General features: G+C 36.8%; 1 protein-coding gene across 1 annotated transcript; it reads right to left on the reverse strand.

Moving 5' to 3' along the window:
* Window positions 1-571: 571 nt before the first annotated feature.
* Window positions 572-19127, reverse strand: DYNC2LI1 (dynein cytoplasmic 2 light intermediate chain 1). The gene is made up of 13 exons (XM_062489252.1): window positions 19114-19127; window positions 18187-18313; window positions 17751-17785; window positions 17305-17374; window positions 17138-17226; window positions 14846-15032; window positions 12345-12413; window positions 10929-11006; window positions 9298-9374; window positions 8873-8943; window positions 8344-8441; window positions 7050-7178; window positions 572-637 (listed from the first exon to the last, which is right to left on the reverse strand). Exons 1-13 carry the CDS (start codon window positions 19125-19127, stop codon window positions 572-574), a joined length of 1110 nt encoding a protein of 369 aa, XP_062345236.1.
* Window positions 19128-24599: the final 5472 nt, after the last annotated feature.

Below are 24599 nucleotides of genomic sequence, written 5' to 3' on the forward strand. Positions count from 1 at the left end.
CCTATATTAAACTGTATAATTCTGTGACAGAGAGGAAGCACAGTTCTGAATTCAGGTCAAAGATGGTTTTAACTCCACATAATTCTGCCAGTTTTAGTTTTATTTATTTATTCAAATAGATCAAACAATTATGCAAGTATTTCTTAAGCTTTGGTTTTGAACTACAAGAAGATGCCCAGCACAGTACACAACTTCATATTTTGGGTGTGAAAACTCGTTTATATTTAAATATATGCTTAGAGTAGAAGGGTTCAAAAGTATATCAAATAATGTGTTACAACTTATAAAATAGGTAGAAGGGACTAATGCCAGTCTTCATATACAAACCCATCTGAGAGCAATCTTCCTTTCTCCCCACTTTGTAAAACTCTTTGCCAGTTCCAAGATAAATTTGGACTGAGTGAATAAACAGCTCTTTTTATGAAAAATAACAACAGGGATGCTTAATAAATACTAAGTTCATAGTTTGGCATTATATATTTTCAACTGCATCAGATGAAATTGCCAATATAATGTAAAAATTATAAAAATAATTTTGTAAATGGTGTTAAACTGAAGACGGAGCAGTTCATCAGTTAGAGTCAAAATCCATTTCTTTCCAGGATTTAGAGACATTTCTTTTGTATTGTTCAAGTTCCTGAAAAAGAAACATAAATACATATTAAGCTGATTTTCTCATTACTAAAACTCTTCAGAAACTTCACATATTTATTTGGCAAATGTATGTATGTACAAACACTTTTCACTGTAGAAAAAATGTATTTTAATATTTAACAAAATTACCCTGAAAGTGCTATGAATTTTGCACATTTGCTGTCATGTAGGGAGCTACATTTTGCCGTACTTTAGATCAGTAAGAGTGCTAGCAAGGTAGACAAATGACCTAATCTCAGTCAACTGGGAGCACTGAAGCCTGTAATAGAAGGTTCTAGCACCATTGCAAGCAACAGTTTTCTCTGCTGAATTTTATGTAGGGGTGTGTACTGTCAGGAGTAATTTCTAAAGATTTATTTCAGCAAAAATTAATAATTTAGGATTTAATAATAATTTAGCCATCAGGATGGCTTTTGATTTATTTTAGAGTAAGGCTTTATTTTAGAGTAAGCAAATTTACAGGAAGATAATGCTCCAATGAGGTACTGTTAGACCTAACCCTGTACTGCTTGCAAGACAAAATACTCACCATATCTTACTTAGATCAGGAAAGAGGTGGACATAAATGAGTGCTTAGGATAAATGTAGCAAAGACCTTCCAAAGTGGACATGTGTTTTGCAGTTGTTACTTTGATTTTAATAGAAAGGACTTCAGAGAGTAAGAGGTTTTGCTGAAGGCATGCAAGTATCAGCATGACAAAAAAAACAATTCACACCTGGTGAATTTAACAGAAGTATTAACTATCAGTTCAGACCTAGTGATTTTGACAGAAGTATTAACTATCAGTCCAGAGCACAGAGGGCAGAACAACAAAGCAATCATCATTTTAAGATGGTATAGAAATAATAAATGGAATTTTCTCTCAGGAAGTAGCTTCAACAACTTCATCAGAGGCACAAAGTTTTCAGAAAGCATCCCAGCTGTATAAGCAGACAGAAGATTTTTAGTTACTGCACATTCTTCCTGATGCTTGTAGGAGTGTACTGGTAGGGTTAAGTAACTCCATGGGTGACTGACACAGAACATACTGTGTCTAGGCTAAAGTAAGTTGCATTATTAGCTACAACTCCAATACTGTTGAACTATCTCTAAGCTGGTCTTTATTCAGTATTTTCACTCCCTCATTATTAATATAAATTATGATCTTGGAACTTACTGAACTGTTGGAAACTTGCCAACAGTTAGGAATAGAAAGAATACTCTGATATTTTAAGGAGCACATGGAACCTGCTTTATGCTAAGTAATTTCATTTAAAAACTTTCTCAAAGGCTTCAGGAAGGGGTAAAATTTGATGGCCAGGTTTTACAAATAATGACAATACTGTTTGGGGGTCATGTCTACAGTTGTTGGCTAAATAATTACCCTTGGAGATTTATCATGTGACTAAACTCTTTCAAGAAAGAGGCAGATAATTTAGCAGAACTAATTTTGCTGTAAGTTTAGCTAGCCTAGGAGGCAATTCAGTGTAAAGGCAATTTAAAATAATGCAAACATATAAACTGTCAAGTCGCAGCATATATTAAAGCTGTATAGATACTCCACTATGTAAAGAAGGTACAGAAAAAAAAATATAAGTATTTATTTTGGATGTGCATCTAAATAAGTCTAACATTTAAACAGTGAGAAATTACAAAAAAAAAAAAAAAAAAGAAAAATGTATTAAATGGGAGGATATTTAGGAAAAAAAATCTTTTAACAAATGTCAGTGATTCAGGAGGGAAAATGTTGTTAGCAAAGTACACTTACCTAGATTCTATGCAAAACAGAAAGTAAAATGCATCCCTGTAACTCAGAAATGTAATGCAAAATTGTTTCAAACACTACTTACAGATCACTCCAGACACCCTCTTGAAAGAGGGCCCATTGCTGTTTGTTTTCTACTGCAAACATGAGCAGAATTCTAGAATAGACTGCTGAGAGATCATCTCTCCAAAGTGAAAAAAGATCCTACAAAAGAATATATCTCAAAGTACATCAAAGTCTTCATGCTAGCATTATGCTACACTTGTTTTGTGAGTGCAAGTGTAGGGGGCAGAGATCAGATATACAAAGAAAAAATAACTGCAATTTAAATGTGCTTTCAGCATGCTCTGAATACTTTAGACATAATTAGTGCTAGCAACTTATCACAGATGTCTCAACATTGGCATAAAGTGGGCTTAAATTTTTTTTTAAACCTTAATGCTTCTGTGTTTCTGTAAATTCTTCATCTGTCAAATGTGGAAGATCATACCTAATCTCATAAAGGGATTGGGAAGAAAGACTTAACTGATGTTTGTGAGGCACTCAGATAAGATAACATTACCACACACTCTCAGAGAAAAAAAAAAATTAATACTTTTGTGTTCATTGAAGTGTCTGAATGGCAGGTTGAAAAATAAGGTACATAAAGAATAAGGATGATGAAAAGAAATAATGAACAATTGAATTGAGGCAGCAGCAAAATAGTATATGATCATGTAATTAAAGACAATACTACAATGTCTACAAACAAGAAGGAAAAATGAAGATTGCAGGAAAAGCTTTAATTGTTGCATTTCCTCTGTTCTGAGTTACTGATATGGCTTCAACTTTGCTTTTCATGCAGTTTCTTACGGGAAGTGCCCCTCAATCTGGAACATGGTGAAAGCAACCACGTACTGAAACACTAATTAAAAGTCTTAAACACACAAACTTTAGTAGAAAATTAAATAACAGTGCTCCAATAATGCTCTTTATTTTAGTTTAAAAACGCAATCTTTTTTACCCATTTGGACGTGCTTTCATGTGAAAAACAAGAAAGCTTGTTCTTGGCAGCTGAGTAAATATCCTAAATAACTTTTACCCTTATGAAGACTAGCACATGTTCTCCTGTGGAGAAAAGGAAAGGTGGTACTGCTCTGTTATGCAGGTTAAGGTAGGGGCCTGTTACATTTCTCTTCCCAGTAACACTGGTGTGACCAAGGGTTCATGGCACAGGATGAAATCTTCTGTTTCGTGCAACGAGACTGAAATGGTCTCCTGAAGTTCAGCAATATGTTCACGTCAGCAAAGTATGCTGAAAAAATATGGCTCTCAGTCTGTTGGCCAACACAATCCCCATGTCAGATGCAGATCTGACATGGAGGTGACATTTGGTTGTGAGTGCCATGGTCGATTAGGCTGCTGTAATTTTAGGTGAAATGCAACTGTTCATCCTTGTGAGATGTAGAATCTTCTTGTGTTTATGACTTTCTAAAGTCTTACCAGTCTCTTGTCTGTTAAGGTCTGCTTCCATGACTTGTTAGCTGACACCAAATGGCACCAGGCATCTACTTTTCTGACTTTACATCATGGCATGAGGCTTCAGCTAGAACTGGCACCAATCCCTGAAGTAATAGCTCTATGTGACAAGGACCAGTCACTGTGAACTTTGGCACTGTATGACTTCTGAAGCACCTGAATTGGTGGCTCTCCAGTTCTTTGAGCTCAAGGTTGAGCTTTATCTATTGCATCAATGAATGAAGCTGCAGTCAAATGTCCAGATCAAGAGGTCCAAGCACCTATTTTGAATATTAGCAGTGAAGGCATAATAGGAAACAAAAAGCTTCAGAAAGTCACCTTAGAGTACTTGCATCTGTGGCCAAGAGCATTCTAAAGGAAAGAGAACCCGTGTGCCAGGCTCTCACTGCCACAAACGTTTAGAGGGAACTAAACAACTAGACTTTCATGCTCCCCATAGGTGCTCACAGATGCAGGTGTATATATATATGTAGCTCTAATCAGAAATACAACTTGAATAAGAGTGAGATTTTTTTAAAGTAATGTATGTACCAAAATCAAAATGAAGGTGATCTGAAGGCATCAAAAGCCAAAAAGCTAACAGGGAATGGACAGAGAATGACAAGTTTGCCATGTGGTTTATGTCTGAAGAATTAACCAAAACCTGGACATTTAAGGCCTAATAATTATGCAGAATGATTTTTTTTTTTTTAATCTTGAAAGCCCTGCAGAAACCACAAAATCCCAGTAATTCCTAGAGAAAATTTGCTAGTTAAGAATTACATTAGAAATACAAATTTCAAAAGGATCCCTGGTGCTGTATTCTCTTTCAGAGCTTAACTACAATGAATGAAAAGCAGTAAACAATTCCAACAGCACTATTTGATATAAACCTGTGCTATGTGTATGTCTGTGGGGCAAGAATTAAGGAAAGAATTCTGAAAAGACACAGTTGAGAAAGAGAAATGTGCTCCATTTTGAAGAAAGGCACAGTGAAGAAAAGACAGCTTTAGAGAGCTTTCCAGAGGAAAATGTTTAGAAAGAAAGTGGTACATCTTATAGTTAACTCTGAAAATATTAAGGAGGCAGGATAATCTGGTCTAAAAGAAAACAGTGATGTCAGAATGCTGATGAGCTGGACTCTAAACTCCTACAACCAAACAGCTTCTCATATAAATGCTGGCTGACAGTACCTCAGAGTCAGTTCAGGGACTTTGTTGTTTTTTGTTAACTGTTTTTTTAGTTTATACTCAAGAATTAGAATTCAATCTTCTACTCTGCTAAAATGCAGTCAAATCCTTCAATCAAAATTACAAAGTTGGAAATTATTTGTTTAAACTTTGTATTGCCACAGTTATCTCTAAATCCATTACAATATTATCGAGCAGTCCTGACCAAGACTGAGTCAGTCAGTTGCTGGTTCTTCTATCAGATACAGTGACAGGGACTGTGTTTTGCTTCCCTTGCTGGTTTTGTGCTTATTTTTCTTCTAAAGCTTATCTTTAGATAAATAAGCAAATAGGGTATTACCTGGAGTCCAAAGTAACATTAATTAACCGAAAGTAACCGGGAAAAATGATAACATGAAAACATTAATCACATGATACTTTTAATTTTGCATTAGGTCCCATGATTTCATTAGCAACACGTTGCATATTGACCATCTTAATATACTGGTCCTCCTTACGCAACAGATACCATGAGACTCGATAAAGAATGTCTGACACATGATGAATTCAAAAAATTGCATTAAAAATACGATTTTTTGTGCTCCTTTCCACTGGAAAACAGAAGGACACTTCAAGCAACATGGCAACTACAGAGTTCTTTACTTTTAGATGTGTCTTTCTAGCTTGATGTATTTCAAATTCCTGGTATAAAACATTTTAATAATGTGCAAATAATCTTGTAAAAATTAAACTTTGTGATAGAAACTTGGGAAATAACTGCAGATAACAAAAGTAATTTTCTCTTTAATTTTCAAATTACTTGTAGGAGTCCAACAAAAAGAAACTATAATGGTTTTCAATGCCCTTGAACAGATTAAGATTTTAAAAGCCTGTCTCTTTTGTTTAAAACCAGAAAATTAATAATTTCCTGTATGATTTAATCAATACATGCCAGTATCTTCTTTTGTAACACATTATTATGTAAAAATAACAAACCTAGTACACTATATAGTTATTTTGAGATATGTAGCTATACTGAGTATGTTTCTATTATAAATTCCAAAAGCAGCGTGCTTTTCAAATTTTAATGATTTCTAAGATTGTTCTTGATGTGACAGAAATTCAGAACTGATATCTACATTAATAGGATATTGCAGGTAATGTGCAAGTTCAAAGGCTGCAGGGGATTTTTGAAATTGCTTTATTCTTTGTAAAAATCTTGGTTTGATTTTAACAGACCCATACCTAGGATACTGATGAAAACTGTTATATACAGTTTTCATATATACAGTTTATATACAGCTGCTACTCAGCTGATGTTATGTACTGCCGGCTGTAAGGCAATCCTTTAACCTTCATCTAGTTTGCCACACAATTTTTTGATAAAATTAATTCCTCACTAATCTAGAGAAAAGCAGAAACACTTCAAAATTCACAGGAAAAAACAGAAGACCCTTTCCCCATTAAAGGACTTGTCTGGAATTCAGGGGTAATGCCACATATAATCACTCTGTGGAACAATTCCATTCACTCTGTTAAAGTGTCCACAGCCTTCAAATTCAAGTCAGAAATGTTATCATCTCAGTATCTTTCCAGTTTAAATAAGTTTTGAAGGAGAAAGAGAGAAGTCAACAGTCCCCATCACCAACCTTGATACTGCTTCCTATGCTTTCTGTTAGTCAACACTCAAATAAGAGTACAGAAGAAATAAGGAAATTATTGTCAAGAAAGCATCACATGTTTGTTTTAGTGAGTTAATTCTAGAGAACAGTTTGAGGCAAAATTTAATTACTAATTTCTAAAGAAACTCAGAGCTAAAACTTTGAGATCCAACAATGGTCTACTGGCTTAGTATCTTAACAATGGGAAAGAAAACTCACAATCAACTACTAAACTGAATTCTAAAGCTGAAATTATTTGAGGGCAAGAAGGGGTGGTATGAGTATATGCTATTAGTTCAGTAGTGCTGGTGGTTCTGGAATACCTGACTCTGAACAGCATTTGGAGAATTACGGTGTACCTGGTTTTTCTGAGCTCTCATGACATCAACTTCATACTCAGCATATTGACTGTCCTGTGCAGGGTCCTTGGTATCTTGTAAATCACAGAAACTCTAAAAGGAGAAAAGACAAAACCCCACATGATAGAATTTATCTTCTTTTAATAAGAAAAAGCCACATTATAGAAGTGAAAGTATTTGCTTTTAATACAAACATACTAAAAACTTGCATTTATGGAACAATTTTGTACTACAGGACAGATTAGTTTAAAAAAAAAAGGTATTCTATCAGTAAAATGAAGAAAATGCAGCTAGATTCTAAAGGACAGAAAATACTCTTATCTGGTGGTTGGTTATTACTCTTGAGGATCAAAATGAAAATATCGTTTCTGGTCCATGATGTTAGGGCACAGTTGAGGTTGCCCTTGCTACACTATTTAATACTCATGACTAGAATTCAGTTCTTGTTATCAGAAGCATTACTTCAATAGCTGAGAATCTGAATGCTATCTTTGGCAAATATCTGAATTTTCATTTCCTAGCCTTGAGTGAACTGTAACTTGAATTCCAAAGAAGCAAATACACTGATATTAAGAAAAACTATAAAATGAGGAGGGTTTTTTAAAATATTGTCCTGCACATTTCTCTTTAATCATATCAAATGGAAAGCAGCAAGAAGGCAATAATACCAGTGATGGAATAAAATAAAGCAGAATTCCATTTCTTAGGTGAGGCAATGGAAAAAGAAGTTTACAATGCATAAAAATAGCTTCAAAGTTTAAAGCCTACTGTGGATCCAAAACAAAAGACTGTGAATCTATTTGGCAAATGTGTAATTCTTTAAATAGACTGCTACACTGATGAACAGCGATGGAGCTTGCAAGATGAGAAGTGTTTTCTCCAGCTGTTTCAGGGGGAGTTCAGGGGGTACTTGGAGGGGTGCGTGCAGGAGGAAACATTGGTTTATTGTGTTTTTAAAGACTATGAGGAAAACTAACATGAAAAATAATACTTCTGTATAATTTCCAAGTTTAGTCTTTATCATCTTGTGGCATTCTATACTGAGAACAGCATCTTTCATAATTTCTAAATGTAGGAAGGTAACTGAAGATGTAGAAGTACTACTGCATACAAGTCTTTATCTTTTAAAAATGTATTAAAGAGAACTGTTAAGTGAGACTGAAATTCCAGTCAGTGGACTTGAAAGACAAAGAGGAGCAGGGATATTGCTGCTATTCTGCGAGAAAAGCAGCTGTGTGCATGTCATATACATCCCTACCTTGGGAGGAAATGTTTTCTCAAATACTTTCTTCCATAGTTCCAAAGGTGTGTTGGCATGCATCTTTCCAAGATCACTGTCAGAGGCAGGTGGTGGTCCTGAGAATCACAACACACATAAGACAAGTGTGTTGTCATAACAACATAGATCACGGAGTAATTTTGCATAATGATCCATCTAATTTAGTATTTTACCTTCTACACTGACAAGTTGCAACAAGTTTGAAAAAAACATTGATCTTCTACCATGAAATGGGCTGAGAGGTTTTGTATATTTTATTTTCTTTCAGATCTATGATAATTGGTACTTTACTATTTTACATAGTCCAGAAACTTTATCAAGCTACCTAACAAACCTGCACAAATAATTCTTGCTAATATACAGAATCGTGATTTAAAAATCTGTAAGCTATTTCCTTCAATAATCTTTTAAAACTGATACTGATGTGCTGTAATTTATCTATTTGCTGAAAATGTTTTTCTTGTTTTCAAGAATTAAGCAACAAACAATGAACAGGAAATGTTCTAACCTATTTGGCTCATGGAATCCAGGCCTGCTGGTATAAAGAGAGGTTTGCTGGGATCCACTGATACAGACTTGCTAAACAGAACAAAAGAATATGTATCAAGTGAGCATTTAGCAATCAACAAAAAACAACATTATTCTAGCCAAGACTAGAAACTTAGTGGGATTTACATATAAATACATGTAAATAAAATAGTACTCAATTCCACTGGTAACCACGTTTTTCATTCATCCATTTGAGGATCAAAACTAAGGAGTTAGTCAATCGCTGTTCTTAGCACAGATAGGCAGCTGAATCACAGGAGTCCAAGTCCATGAACAAAAATCTTTCAGATATAATATTTAAGAAAAAAAAAAGTTTTTATGATTAAAATATTAAGTAACTTTAGGCTCTGAGCAAGACATTTAATAGTTGAACAATAATGTTACCTTTTATCGTAGCCAAATGCCAAGTGATTAATAAGAGCACGGGCTTTCAGCAAGAGAGCCTCAGATTTACTGGTAAACTAGATGAATCAGAAAACAAAATATGTATTATGAACTTCCATCATAGATATATTGCATTTTGCCATCTACAAAGACGACAGAGCTAATTAATTGCTAATTAATACCTGACCCCAGTAAATTTGGTATATGTTCACTGAATTGACAAGAATAAAAATCTCACATTCCCTTTCAAAAGCATTAACATATTTGTTACTGAATATATTGATCAAGAAAGATTAAAAAGTAGCATCAATAAAGATTAAAGAATAATTTTAAAAATTGTGATTCAAAACTTTTGAAATATGCAGATTGTGAGACAAAAATCTTTTGCCCAAGACGAATGAGTTAAGATTTTGAATTACATTTAAAATTATCCAGAATACCATAAACATTTAGAAATGTAATTAATAAACTATATAATTGTCATAAAAACAGCTTCAAAGTGGCAGAATGGTACAGACTTATCAGAAAGCAGTTCTTAGAATATATTCTCAAACAACATGCATCTTTGTGTCTAAGGGCTTTTGTATCCTGAGAGATTCACGTCTTTGAGAAAGAAGTCAGATGCCTGCTGTGGGATATTAAGTTTCTCCCTCTCATTTCAATGACAGTCAGGATTTAGCAGACAAAGAACTTTATGTTCTAATTTTAATTTTTAATTACAATAATGCTTAAATACTATAAAAACCCCAACCAAAACAGTTGTAGTCTCAGTTAACAAAAGACAAATTCATGTGTCAGTGAAAAAGCTTTACTTGGATGCAAAAGGACATGCTGGGATTGTAAGTATTCAAAGTAAATATAAGTTGTTTTGATAATCACTAAGCTACTATTAGATATTATTTATTAAGTAACGGATGGTTGATACAATTAGACCCATCCTCTGACACATAGTGAGCCCAAGAGGCAGTGTTTTTGGACTGTGACTCTCAGCATGCATGTTTCTGTCTTTACTCTGAGGATGATCTGACAAACTAAAATAAATACTTCATTGTCCTCTGGTTGGCATCTTTCCACCCACTTCTGTAAGGAAGCTCCTGTCCTTCTTCAACACCCTAAGTGTAGTAATCTCTATACATATCTACTGTATATATAATATATATACTATATACATGAACTACTGTGAAAATGAGCCCTTGTTTTTAACTCTACAAAAGCTGAGACACTTCATGTAAATTCATGCTTCTACCAAAAGGGCCAGTTCTCCATCAATCTACAGCAATCCCTTTTGCCCATTCTCCTTTCTGGTACCAAAAAAAAAAAAAAAAATCGCCCAAAATGCAGTACACACAATGAAGGAACTAAGTTGGCTAACAGGTAACTATTTTAATTTCATTTTTGCTGACAGTGGCAACTGGGGAACTGTGTAGTTTGTTTGTTCACAAGGCATGTCCATCCATCCACTGCCAGTACAGTGACTTCTTCAGTAGATAACCTCATGAAGAAGTCTACTGTAAACCCCATGAAATCCCATTTTCTCTAGGAGTTCTACAGTACTATTTTTAAAAATACTGTTTTGTCGCAGAAATATTGTTCATCTTCTCTATCCTTAAATAGAAAGTGAATATACACACCACTAATGATGCTCCATAATAATGTGAAACAAATCGAAGTGTCTTGCTTATTATTTTCCTCATTTCAGAGTCAAACTCCTGAAAAAGTTGATAGTGGAACAGAGTTGTAAGAAACAAAACCCAAAATACTACAGTTAGAACTTTTTATTTTTTTATATAAACTGCAATGCACTTAAGCTACAGTATATAAGGCTTTCAGCTGTCAGCATAATTATATCTTAAGACAGAATCAGTAACAGCCTACTCTGAAAAGACATGTCACAATTTCTCTTTGTTTCTTTTTTATAGATGGAGCTGGCAGTATGTTAGTCCAGGAAAAGTTTTTCAATTGAAAATGCACATTTAATTTTCAATTTATTTATTTGATACTGTTTTAAATTTTTACCGGTAGAAATGCTACCTACTGGAAGAATAAGGATTTTTTTTCTTCTTGTGAAAATATTTAAGTAAATCTTTGGGTATATGCTGTTTAAGTTTTAAAACCTGCAAGATTTGAAAGGCGTATCAAAATACCTTTCCATCTATGTCTGTTTAATCTAAGATCATACAGATGGCCTTCCCTGGATAAAACGGATGAAAACTTAAAAAATCCCAGTGATGCCTGCAGGAGTTAATCCATAGACCCCTAAAGGAATCATGCTGCCATTTTGCCCTTATTACATGAGAGTCATTTTAGGGGGTCATGGCCCAGCATAAAGCTTCAGTATGAGAGAAGGCAAGTCCCTGATTAATAAAGAATTCAGTAAGTCAGAGAGTCACCCAGCTATCAAGTGCTCTGTGTAGCCACCCAGAGAAGCACAGGCTGCCAGCATGACTGCTAAAAATCAAACATACTGCCCTAATTTCTCGTGATCAAATGCAGTGTGTGTTTGTTTGGGTTTTTTATGTCCTGGGAGAAAATCCAGAAGTACTATGACATTTCTTTCCTCCCCTCCATAAAAGATGCAATTACCCACTTGTCTCTAGAAACTTAGAAAGTACTGTACAAGAAGTTCCAGACTGAAGCTGCCACAACTACCAAAAAAATCTGATCAGCTGACTTGAGATACACCCCTCTTTCACTGCTATAAATGTACAGCTGCTGTCACAAGGGACATGTGGAGTGGGATTTCTCTCATTATAAAAGGAAATCATCCACATGGTGTTTTCTGACTTCCCTTTTTGGTCTGCAGCAACTTGTGTCTCAACATTTTTGAAGTACATCTCAAAAATCATCAATTTGGGGGTGTTTTGTGAAGGAATGACAGTAGGCCTTCCTTAATGCATTGTATGGAAAGATTTTTTTTTTTTTTGTGGTAGAAGATTGGCTGTCCACACTTTAGTGCAAAAGATTACTATTATATTAGTGAGTTTTAGTATACAGAATATTTGCTGGGAATACTTTAATTATTAAAAATGTACTTAAGTTTTACTTACATTAAAAATATCATATTTGCTTCCAATTATCGCCAAGGGTATTGGAAAAGGGTCAACTAATGCATAGTCCTGTTAAAAAGATGTAGGACAGTTAAGCTCTGTAAACAAACTGTAGAAGATTGCAACTGTTAAAGCAACTGAAAATTAATTCACAGAAAACAAGGCTTTCCAAACCTTAAGGTAGAAGAATCAACTTCATTGCAATATCCATATTATATTCTACCATTTTACCATTTCTTCCTAAAGGGTCAGGAAATAATCCCTCTGAGCAGTCAGAACACTTAGTAGCATAAAAGGGCTTTTACACTATATATTACATTATTAGATGGGAAAGGAAGAGAGGGAAAACCTCATGTATTCACAGAACACCTGCCAGGCTGGATTAGTGGAACTGGCTTTTTGACACATTCACCTTCCCTGGATAAAATCCAAAAGAATACAGAACAATCTCAAGAAAAATAAGTGGAATGATCAGCTTGTGTCATGCATTTGTCCTCTTCACATCATGTTTTCCACACTTAAACAATACTGAATGTGAATTTCAAATGTTTGATATTAGCACAAAGAGGAAACATCAACCAACAATCTTGAAAATGTGAATCAGTATCAATGGAGGAAAACAGGTCTGAGACTGCAGACTGAAGTGCTAAATAGCTAATGTGGGATAAAAATTTTAATAAGTGAGTTACAAGAATTCTCAGGTGGTCTGGAAGGGTTTGCTGTAGTCCATATGAAAAGAGATAATCCTCTTGTATGTTCAAGCAATTATTTATTCAGGCTGCTTTGTCTGTAGCAGTGCAAGGAAGATGTGTTCTAGCAGAGGTGGGTTCAACTGCTCCCTCCTAACCCCAGGTACTTCACAGACAGGTTAAATGACAGGATGTTGACAGAAGCTGCACATACTGAAAATCCTCTACCTGGAGAGGAGAAATAATGGCTTCACTCATACACTGTCAAAGCAAAAGCTTTAAGCAAAACTAGCACAACTTAAGAATGAGTATATAGAATATAAAACTGAAAAAACCCGTTTGCAGTTCATAACTAGGAGGAAAATTTGGGATAACATCAGAAACCTTAAAACTAGCATATTGAACCCTATTCATGTTTGGACTGTAGAATTTATTTTTGACTATGGAGTACTTTATATGCATCCAGCCTTTTTAAACAAGGTCTGCAACTGATATGTTTTATCATCATAGCAAATAATTCTTTAGCCAGGCCTATGAAGTAGATCTTAATCCTTAAAAATATAAGCATTTAATTGATTCCTGTTTATGATAAAAATATGTTTAGCCATTGAAAGGCATGTAACGATCTCCATAAACTGGCATTAAATTTTACTATATAAGATAGTATCTTCTTCTAATAAATTGACACAATTTTTATTTGAACAGTGATGAAAGTAAGAAGAGAACCAAGCAGTAATATAATATTTTATCTGCATTATTGATGTCTTTGATAATGGAAGCTAAACAGAAATTTTAGTTCAGAAGGTATAATTGTGTTTCCTACAGTGCAAGAATAACAAGTTTTCTTAACAATTAATAGCATTTTTTTTGATTGCAATAAGCTTGCAATTTTCTGGTACGTAAACCCCTATATGAAACTAGACACTGTGGTCATAATTTACTGCCAAGTGTGCATGTAGATGTTATCTTTTTGTGAATTACCTTCTCTAGAAGTGAAAACCAAAACAATCCCCATACCAAACGCCCAACACTAAATCTACAGAGTGCTGCACATGTTGTTTTCTCCTATACTTTGAGTTACTTTTAAATTTCTGAGCTCTACAAGCACTTGCTGTATTGAAGAATTTTACAGAAGTTACAGTAACTAGATTTACATACGAGGTCCTTGAATTGAGTACTTATTTATGCATTATATACACACAACATTTGCAGAGGTTTAATGCACAATGACTTTTCATTTCTATTGCGCATAATCTAGTTTAGCTTTTCCAGAGATTTAGTTAGCAATTATGTTTAAAGGACTGATGTTAACATTTCTGAAACTTTATAATTTAATTAGTTGTCAGATTATCAAAAGGCATTGAGTTTGTGATAGACATTTAAATAAATGCAAAGTATATAGTCATGTTGATGGCTGTTATAACTATATTCTTTGCTTAAATTTGTACCTTCAGTTAGTCTCTTGCTAGATGACTTTTGTACATTCTAGTTTTCATCCTCATTTTAAAAAGATGAGGGGGGAAAAAAAAGCAAACTGCTACTCTAAAACTATTTCTTTTGATTGGTGTAACATGCCATAACAATCACATTAGATATCTAACAAAAAGATATAAGAAACCTTCTTTCCTTGTTTCTGCTCTTATTGAATTTTTATTAAATTGCTATAATTTTCCAGTGAACAGGTTCATCTACATCAAATGGATTTTCAGTCATGCATAAAAATCTAAAAGAGTTGTTTATGATTTTCAAAAGCATTATCTTTAACTGTATAAAGGCCTGTGACATCTGGAGAAAATATTAGAAGTAACTTACAGGGTGATCCCTTTGCAGATTGTTCCACATTCTCTGTTTAATTTCAGCAGCTACTTCAGGGTTTGTCTTTTCTAGTTTGGTTAAAATTCTGTTCACGTGGTTCCTGGTGACCTGCAGAAGGCTCTCCATAGTAGTCCAGAGTTCATTTGGTTTGGAGAGATCCAATACCAGAACTACAGCAAATGACCTATTAAATAGGCATTATTGGTCACATATTTAGTGCACGAGGCATTCAGCATTTTCATACAAAACCACGCCTATAGTGCAAATGTGAACATCTAACTGCTAAGATAGAATTAAATGTGACAGCAAAGCAAGATGGCTTTTAGGGATATTCTGTACTCTGAAGAAACCCTTCCCTTGTCTCTTGTTCAGAACTATTATTTTGGCAACTTTCAATCAAGCATTGTTTTTGGGCACTCTCTTCAAACAGTAAAATATGCAGATATCCTCAGCCCTGTAGCTCCTTCCTGTATGACTGAGGATTTCTGCTCTTATGTATCCCTGCCATCTCATAAGACAACAACCCCAGACCAAGCAGTGTTAGCCAGTGGCTAGGATCTTTACTAAATATTACCTGTATTCCCTGTACACCTGGGAAAGTTTCCTACTTGGATTATTTTTTTCTAATGTGAATTGAAGAAAACCTGGTTAACAACAATATTCAGTGTCATGGACTGTGACAGTTTGCTGGAACCTTGAATGGGTACATGAGAGAAGTCTTCTGAAAGATGAAAGAGTACTCATGACATCCTTAGCTACTACTAGACTTTTAAAGGTGGATTTGTTGATGAGAGATGTTTTACATCTGAAGTCCTCTTTCTAAAGCCCTGCCTCCCAAAACACCAGCTGCGTTTAAGTGCAACTGCAGAGATCATCGCAGATGCAGCAATCTGAATGGATGCCATTATTCTATCCCCTTCCAGCCTGACTTGAAAAAGAGGATTCCAGACCGAGTGGCATTACAAAAGTGGCGAAACAAACTGAGTGTTCCATTTCATTTTAAAATGCTGTGGTGAAGAAAAATCCAGTGAAGAGTCTCTTGATGAAACTAGATATAGTTTATGGAACTTTTAAATAACCAAATTGCTTGACTACAATAATGAGAAAACCAGCAAAATGCACTTAACATTTGTTGAAACAGTAGAATTTTTACTGGCATCTTAAAATATTGCCTTGTGAACAGAAGTGAATTGTTCTTACAGAACATTGCTATCCCAGCAAAGAATCTTAAGATTCTTCACATCAGAAAATCCCCTATTAGTAAAAAAAAGGAAGGAAAGGCTGATGGAGGTAGAGCTCAATTAATTTAATTTAGTCAGAGGCTGAAAAATTATACTTAATTTTTTCTCTCCCAAGCTGTTCTAGAGACAAAGAGCTTCACATGCCAGAAGTCTTTTACTTTTATTCCCTCTTAGTCTCTCAGCAAATGACATTATTTCATTAGTCAAAACAGGAGCAAATGTACCTGATAAAAATTATATCCCTCCTTTTTCCTCCCCACAGAAGTTAAAGCTCAATATCAGTGAAGTAAAGCAATACATCATAATATAAAACTTATCTTTTGATCCTTTTCTCCCTTTTCAACTCCCATCTTTCTTAACCAAAAAAAAGCCATAAAAAGCACCTCCAAATACCTTTATATTTCTTCATGCAACTTTTCATGCATATCTTCTTCTTATGCTATCCATGACTTTAAGGGATTTTTCTCACTACATTCTCTTAATTTGATCAAAATTTCTGCTTCTTTTTATTTTCAAATAATTTCAGTAGCTCTAGTCCCTCCAGGAAACGTCATCTCTCTGTTGGGAAATGACTTACTCATTAAAAGGTCATTTCCCAAAAATTCAAAGGTTTTTTTGGTCAGAATTTTTTGGCCTTGTTTTTCACCCTAAAATTTCTGTTATAGAAAGAACATCTATGTGTGCACAGAAGTAGGGAGCAAGATTTCATTTTTCATATGTCCCCAAGTCTGTTTTTTTGCTCTTCACTGAGCATGAAGATATTATGTCTTCTCTTTTTCTTCATTTCTTGTTGTATCTCCTTAAGGTGAACCTACTTACTCCATGTTTTGTTGAGATTACTTACAAGTTGTTTATTTAGGAGAGAAGTGTGAAAAGGAAGACCAAAGCAAAGCATCATGGTATTACAGTGATTCTTAGCAAAACCCCGTAAATGCTCTTACACTTCAAAAGAAGTTTCCACAAAAAAAAAAAAAAAAAAAAGTCTAGAGATTACTAATATTTGAAGGAAAGCTCAAATTAACTCTGGAATTGTAATATTTATACTTACCTTATGTTGTGGCTAGTGATTGGTATGCGGATGAGTTCTACTAAAGAAGTTCCACCACCTAGTTCCCAAAAATGAGCTACATCTTTAGGCTGCAAAAGAGTTTCTTTATGTTATTTTTAGGTGTGTGTGTATATATAAAGATATGGTAAATCATACTTTATACTCACTGTATTGTGTCTCCTTGCCCTTCTTCCAAAAGTATATTCTAAGGCTAATGTTGGCTTTGGAGACTCTTCCCTAGAGGAAAAGTAATGAATTTTGTCAAGATCCTCTAAAGAAAGGAAGTTAATTCTACAATTACTAAATTGTATTTATCAGTCAGTTCAGAATTTGGCTTAGAAGCAGCAGTACAGAGAAGACAGTTTTAGACAGGAGGTGTCAGGTACTAAAGACAGGAGAAGCAGCAACATCAGCCCAAGTGAGTCATTTCAGCTAACACTGGAGAAAGACTGAAAGGGTCACCCTGAGGGGTTATAATGAAGGGAAATAAGTTCATTCCTAAGTGATCAACCAGTCATAGAACACATCTGCATACATGTGTTATGAATTATCACACAGTAGGCCTTTTTTTTAATCTACAGCTGAAAAGTGCTTTAAAATATTTAACACATACCTTTCAAGGCATCTCAGTATGATAGTGGTCTTTCCCTGGAAATTAAAAACAAAGAGGAACTCTACTGTACTGTTCTTACAGTGTAAAGTCGTACCACTAAGTCAAATTCATTTAACATTCCAATAATAAAGCACCAGAAAACTGCAATTGCATGTAACTGTTTGCAGCCTTAGAGTGGAAACTTGAGTCCAATTTGCAATAAGAAGCAAGTTATGCTACCATTATTATAATTATAAACTAATAGACAATGATAAATATAATAATGGGAACACTGTACTTAAAACAGACATTAGTGATCAATTAGACCTCTGTATAATGAGATCATGAGATATTATGTCTTTCTAATTAAGTGAACCTTAACATCTGAAAATACAAGATGTTTTCCCGGACACAAATTATGTTTGAAAAGTGTAGAATTGTACAGTATTTCAATTACCCCAGTTTTGTTTCCCATAAATAATACTGATCTTTCCCAAACTTCCCCTGGCTTGACATCATCATCATCATCATCAGGATTTTCTCTCTTCTCCACTTCAGCTATAGCAAGATCCCATAAAGTATCACTAGTTGGAAGAAAACAAAGAAGAGAATAATTAGAGAAAACACACACCTAAGGCCCTAATTCCTGGAAGCATCTAAAAGAAGGTTATTTTGGTGTAGATTATTGTTATTATTATTTCACATCACCTGCTCTCTGTTTGTCGAAATACTTCTAACCAAACCACCTAAAGTGACATTCCTCAATAACCCCAGCAGCCACTTGTGGCACACACTGAGCACGTACCAGCTGTGCAGCGGGAGGCTTTGCTTGGAGTACATTTAATCGCAAAATCACATAATCAATTAGGTTGGAAAAGACCGCTGAGATTACCTAGTCCAACCTGTGAACCGAGCACCACCGGCCCGAGTGCCACGTCCAGGCTTTCCTTGGAACACCTCCGGGACGGTCACTCCACCTATCCGCCGGGAAGCCCATTGCGGTACTGAGACACCTTTAAAAGCTCGTGTGGCGTGTCAGGCTTACAGGAGCAGCCGGGCACGGCTCGGAGGGGTCGGGAGAGCTCCGGATCCCCGCTGGGTGTGCCGGGAAGCTGCTGCGGGGGCTGCCCGTGCTCAGGTTCGCCCGCGGTCACCTGCAGACCCCGTTTACGTGGGGTCCCTTACGGAAGCAACCGGACAAGGGCCAAGAGTGCCCCACCTGACCTCGGCCCCGCTCGATTTAGGGGCAGAGGCCGGAACAGCCGGTTTTAAACCCTCCCCTCCCTCCCTCCCTCTTCCTGGCTATCCTCCCCGGCCGCTGGCCCCTTCCCCCAGAGCAGCGGGAGCGACCCCCGGTTTCCAGCCCGGGCAGGGCTCCCGGTACCTGGCCTTGGGCATCGCGGTGCGGGGCGCGGGCCCGGCTGCCCGTGGCCATGGGAACGGCGCGAGGCACGCCGGGAGCTGTAGTCCCGCGGGGGAGGGACGGCGGTCCCGGCCCTGCGCTCCCGCGGCCGCCCACGGAGCAGGCGCCGTGCGGCGGCTCCCCCGAGGCTCCAGCCCGCTCTCCATTGCGTAGCACACGCGGCTGACTCGGTTTTCGGGGTTCGCGCGCCTTGGTTCCGGTGCGAGTGTGAGGGCGCTCGGGGGATCTCGACTGTAGCCCCTCTTGAGAGGGGACAAAATGCTCCAGCTGTGAAGGAAGCCGGGGATAAGTAAACAACACCACCGGGAGTCTTACTTGACGTCGGCCTTAAGCACTGGCTCCTGATAAGCTCATGGTCCCTCAGTGAGCTTTGATACCAGCGGGGGGGAGTGAAACGAGGCCTGAGTAGTTCCCACTCCCTGGGAGCTGCTGTGTAACACACAGTAAGTGTAGTTATTTTACAAAAATGATCGTGTAATTATTTTATTGTCCAGCTGAGGTCAGCGATGGTGGGTGAGGGACTGGGGCACCTCTCTTTGGAGGAAAGGCTGAGGGAGCTGGGCCCGTTCAGGCTCGGGGAGACGCGACTGAGAGGGAACCTCAGCAATGTCCGTCCGTGTCTGAAGGGAGGTGTCAGGGGATGGAGCCGGGCTCTGCTCAGTGGGGCCGGGAAATGGGACACGAGGCAATGGCACAAACTGATGCACTGGAAGTTCCACCTGGATATGAGGCAGAACTTCTTTAGTGTGCAGGTGACCGGGCACTGGAACAGATTGCCCAGAGAGCTTGTGGAGTCTCCCTCACCAGAGGTATGCAGGAACCATGTGGACACAATCCCGTGCCCCGTGCTCTGGGATGACCCTGCTTGAGTAGGGAGGTTGAACCAGGTGACCAACTGTGGTGCCTTCCAACCTGACCCATTCTGGGATTCTGGGATTTCGTAGTTACAAGTGGCATACAAAGTAAGACACTGTAACAAACAGGCACTGGATTATTTCAAATAAGATTCTAAAAAATGAAGTAAAAAAATGCTGGGTTTGGATTAGAAAATAGGATTTAAAGGTTGCGGTAAAACAGCAGGATGACCCTGAGTATGAAAGGGGGACATAGGATGCAGGTGAACCCAACAAGTCTAAAGTGTCCTGCATCATAGAAGTGACCCAAAATCCAAGACAGCAATGACACTTCTCTTCCGTAGCTGAGGAGCTGCTTTGTATCTTCAGAGAGTGGAGGGAGAAAAACCTGACTAAAATAATTCAGTTACCTGTTTGATCAAAGCCAGGACAGAGGCCTCATTCATAATGACTAACTCAGATTTCATTTTAACTGTTCCTCCTTTCTTACCCAAAGAAGGCTGACGTATCCTTCCACTGACCCTAAGTAATATTCATTGTATAATAAAATATTTTTTCTAAATTTAGCTTGCATAATCAGTTTCAGTCCCAGAAGCCTTTATATAGCTATTTTTGTCTCTTTTTAATTACTTTCACGTTTTTACATGCATATTATCAGGAATTTGCTAACCTCCAATGGAAACCATAGTCTTGCTAATTAAAATCCAGAAAAAACCTTAATTGTGTAGTGCAGATCATGCTGATGTCTGTGTATGTTTTTCATCAATTTCAGTTCAACAGAACACTTCTGATATCTTGGTAAATATATGAAGCCAGTGCTGATCTGTAATCAGCATCTAGAGGTAGTAAAATCCCTGGACAAAGCTGCTTTTGCTCAGCCAAAGAGAACAAATCTGTGGTAGGAATTGCTCTTGGCACTGTGACCTATGCAGGTATTACTGCAGCAATAAGAGTATAAAAAACAAAGTATTTTTACAGTGATTTACTCAAGTGTCAGAGGTGGCAAATCTGAAAGATGCTGCAGTACAGATCTGAGCACAGTAAAAGGTAGTAAATGTATTGAAACCGAATCTGGAATTTAAATGGGAGTTTTCAGTATTTTATTCATTATTATTTCAGTATTTTATGTTTCAACCTTCTTGTTCTCTTTTTCCCTAATAAACTGTAAAAAAAACCCCCAAAACAACACACACATAAAACATATTTTTTCGCCAAATCATTATTACTGAGTTACTTATCATTTTAGTTAAAATTAACTCAAACTAATGGATTTCACTAAGCTGTATGGACTGTTAAAGCTCTTCCTAAAGCTTTAAGTGGTGCATTCCTTTATGCAAGAATGATTTTCTTCCTTCAGGAGCCACTGAAACCTATGAAAACTGGGAGTCTTAACAAGGAACTCCAATACCAAATACCTACCAGCCTTCTTTCATAGGGAAATATATGCTTTTATTTCACATTTAAACAAGATTTAAATATAAAATTACAAAGCCCATTAATTTTATGGATTGTATTTAAACCTTAAAGCTTTATCATTTGCCCAGTGTGCTGGAGGAGTAAATGAGTCTTGCTTGTTTTAGAAATGAGCTGTTCTCTTGCTAATACTGCTGTTCAAAAAATGACAAGGCAAAGTGAAGTTCAAGTAATATATTAATTTACATTGCATTCCAAATAGTCTTTTCAAAACAATGTGATTGTTTATACAGACACTTACCAGTGATTTTTCAGTCATTGCCAAGCTCAGATTCATTGTTCATTTACATGGATTGTTGATTCTGACCACTAACTCAAAGCAAGCACGAAAAGTATTCTGAAGTTCATGGCAGAAGGTGAAGTCTCCTTGCATGTGCTAACATATTAATCCCATCCTGCCAATATTTTTACAACCTAGGTTCTGCAAGCTTTGAGCATGGGAAGTTTTCCAGCAACAGTCCCAGAAGATGCTGCTCATTGACAGCTCCCACAGTATCATCACTGCTGAGGTGAGAAAGGCCAGGGTCCTACCTGGGCTTTAGTCATGGATTAGGTAGCACAGTATGAATTTCTTTGATGGATGATTTAAGATTAAGATTGAGATGTGGATCACTTATGAAGATTGGGCTGGTGGGGAAGGCAGAACAGATTATCTGCTTGGTCTTTGAAATTTTCAGCCTTGCCGTCTTTGCATTGTGTGGCGTTCTGCAAGTAGCTCTGGAGCTTGATTACCTTTGAGCAAGACCATGAGATATGCAGAGCTGTGTTTGGAAGTGTGCTTGCATGTGAAAGAAGCTCCAGGTGCTGACCCTGTTACCTTGAAGGGAGGTGTCTGCTGAGGTTACTGTCACTACAGACACCTCACTCACTCTTGCTAATCACACTGGAAGCAGCTCCATTGTTTAACAGTGTTGTCACAGTAACTGTGAGTGCATTTATTTCATAAAACAACATAGCATTTCTGGTCGTGCGACTGTGTGGGATTAATGGTGACCTATAATGAGCAGTTAGTAAATCTGTAAAGTCATGCCAGAGAAAGGGAACTAATGCATGAATTGCTTCCGATTACAATGATGTAGGGACATACTGCAGCAGCAAGAGCTCAACAAAAAAAAAGCAAAGCAGTGTCTAGAGTTCCCTACCCAATGACAGGCAGGAAAGTCTGCGCAGGGCTTTACAAAATAACTGTTTTTAATGCTGTTAATGAAATCTCCAAATATGCACATCAGCTGTTTGTATTGTTTATCATGTCTCAAAATTCAATGAAGATTTTTAAAATTACATGAACAAGCTCACTAGAAAAATGCTCCAGTTTTTTGCCTTCTAATAACGGAAGGTGATCTGCCACACTCATTTGAAACGGGACAATTAGGAAAGACTACTAGTTGGAGTATTCCAAGTTATCATAATTTCATGATTACAAGAAGACTTTTGTGTTTGTAAATTGAAGTTTTTAATCATATCTAAGTAGCTTTATACTGTGACCTAACTGATGCAGTAACATGTTTGCATTTGAAAACACCCTTCCCCCCTCAAATCTGAAAGTTAATTATTCTGCTGATTGCAAAGGGGTGTTAATTCCTAAATGAATTTCACCATGGGATCTGTATTATTTCCCATGGGGTGCAACACAAGAAGTAATGCCATTGGTCTCTTGTATCTGCCAAGTTGCTTCCCTGGACGATAGCCAGGGACTGGCTGCCTAGCAGGAGGCAAAACCTCCTGATGCTGGCCCTGCCGCATGGAAAGAGAAGGGTCTAGTGCCCCAACCATCATCAAAGGGTGGAAGTTACCAGGAAGCTCTTTCTACCTTGCAAAAGTGAAAACACTTGGATATAGTACATGTGTTGTTTGGTTGCAATTTTCAAGAGGAAGCGCTGGCCCGTGGTAGCATTCATCAAGTGGTGCTTGAGTCCTGTGGACTTCAGTAGCCGTGGCAGGACTTTGAGAGCTTTCTAAAGAAAGCCAGCTTGCCTGTCTGCCTTTCCCCTTTTTAAGACCATGTTCTCTTCATGGCCTGTATCTCCTTTCCAGTCCATTTTAATTCTTTAGGAGGATATTCCCTACTTTTAACAGGGGGCAAAAAGCTGAAAATACTTCTTCTCTCACTATGAGCATTTGAAACGTTTAAGGAACAAAAACCAGATTTTTCATTGTGAAATTACTTCAGTTGTAAGTAATAATCAAACAAAAGCCAATGAGGACTGGCTCCAAGGGGTTAATGATCCGTGATCATTAACATGAGCTGAAGTGGAAGCTGTAAAATGTCTATGAATCAGTGATTTGTTTTGAGTACCTTCTTCATGGTTGTACCTAAATGATCTATTAGTATGGTGCTGATCCATTTCAGAGCCCGCAGAAGTGGTTTATTTGCATTGGAACAAAAAAAGAGAGGACTGGAAGAAAAACAATGGCTGTAATTTTTGTTATTTAACCTATGTAGCACTGAGGCTTGCACCTGAAACAGGCAAGTGGAAAGTGCTCCTAGGTCCAGTAGTGCAGATGCATCATCATGCCTTCAGTGTGCAAGAACATTATATTAATATTATAATATGAAATGTATAGATACAAATTAAAAACAAGAAATAAACATTATTCTGACTCAATTTATATACATTATACATATTGTACACAGATTTTAGGTTTCCAAGTTTACTCACAACATTTCAATTGTTTTCTTGTGTTGTTCTTGTGTTCTGAATTGAGTAATTCTTGCCATCTGTATTATATTATTATTCTGGACTAAAGAAGAAATTAGGTACAGGGTCTTGTTTAAAAAAACTGTACAAAATACAGTACCTATCCAATTTAGATTTTTTTCAGAAGGTTGGAGCAGAGAAGGTTTATTTAGAAATTTACAGAGCAAGGCTGAAGATTTGCCAAGTAAAACAGCTATATAACAGAGGCTAGAGTGTATCATGAGAATACTCTTTAAATTTGTAATAGTTACATGATGTGCTTATGTCTTTGGTTCTTTTCAAAGGAGAAACAATTATACACAATTTGTTCCTTTTAGTCCCATGATACTTGTATTGCAAATAAGGATGGTCCTGGAAGTGGAAAGTATTTTGTATTTGACTGCTTTTCTAAACAAAAATTCCTTTTCAAAATGAAAGTTAT

Source organism: Cinclus cinclus, chromosome 3 (assembly GCF_963662255.1).
Source record: "Cinclus cinclus chromosome 3, bCinCin1.1, whole genome shotgun sequence".
Taxonomy (NCBI): domain Eukaryota; kingdom Metazoa; phylum Chordata; class Aves; order Passeriformes; family Cinclidae; genus Cinclus; species Cinclus cinclus.

Coding starts and splice junctions, on each gene's coding strand:
- DYNC2LI1 (XM_062489252.1), bottom strand. Junction 9,375..10,928: donor ATTATGGAGCATCATTAGTG/GTGTGTATATTC, acceptor TGATTCATCTAG/TTTACCAGTAAATCTGAGGC. Junction 638..7,049: donor CAAATGCTGTTCAGAGTCAG/GTATTCCAGAAC, acceptor TTTCTTTTTCAG/GAACTTGAACAATACAAAAG.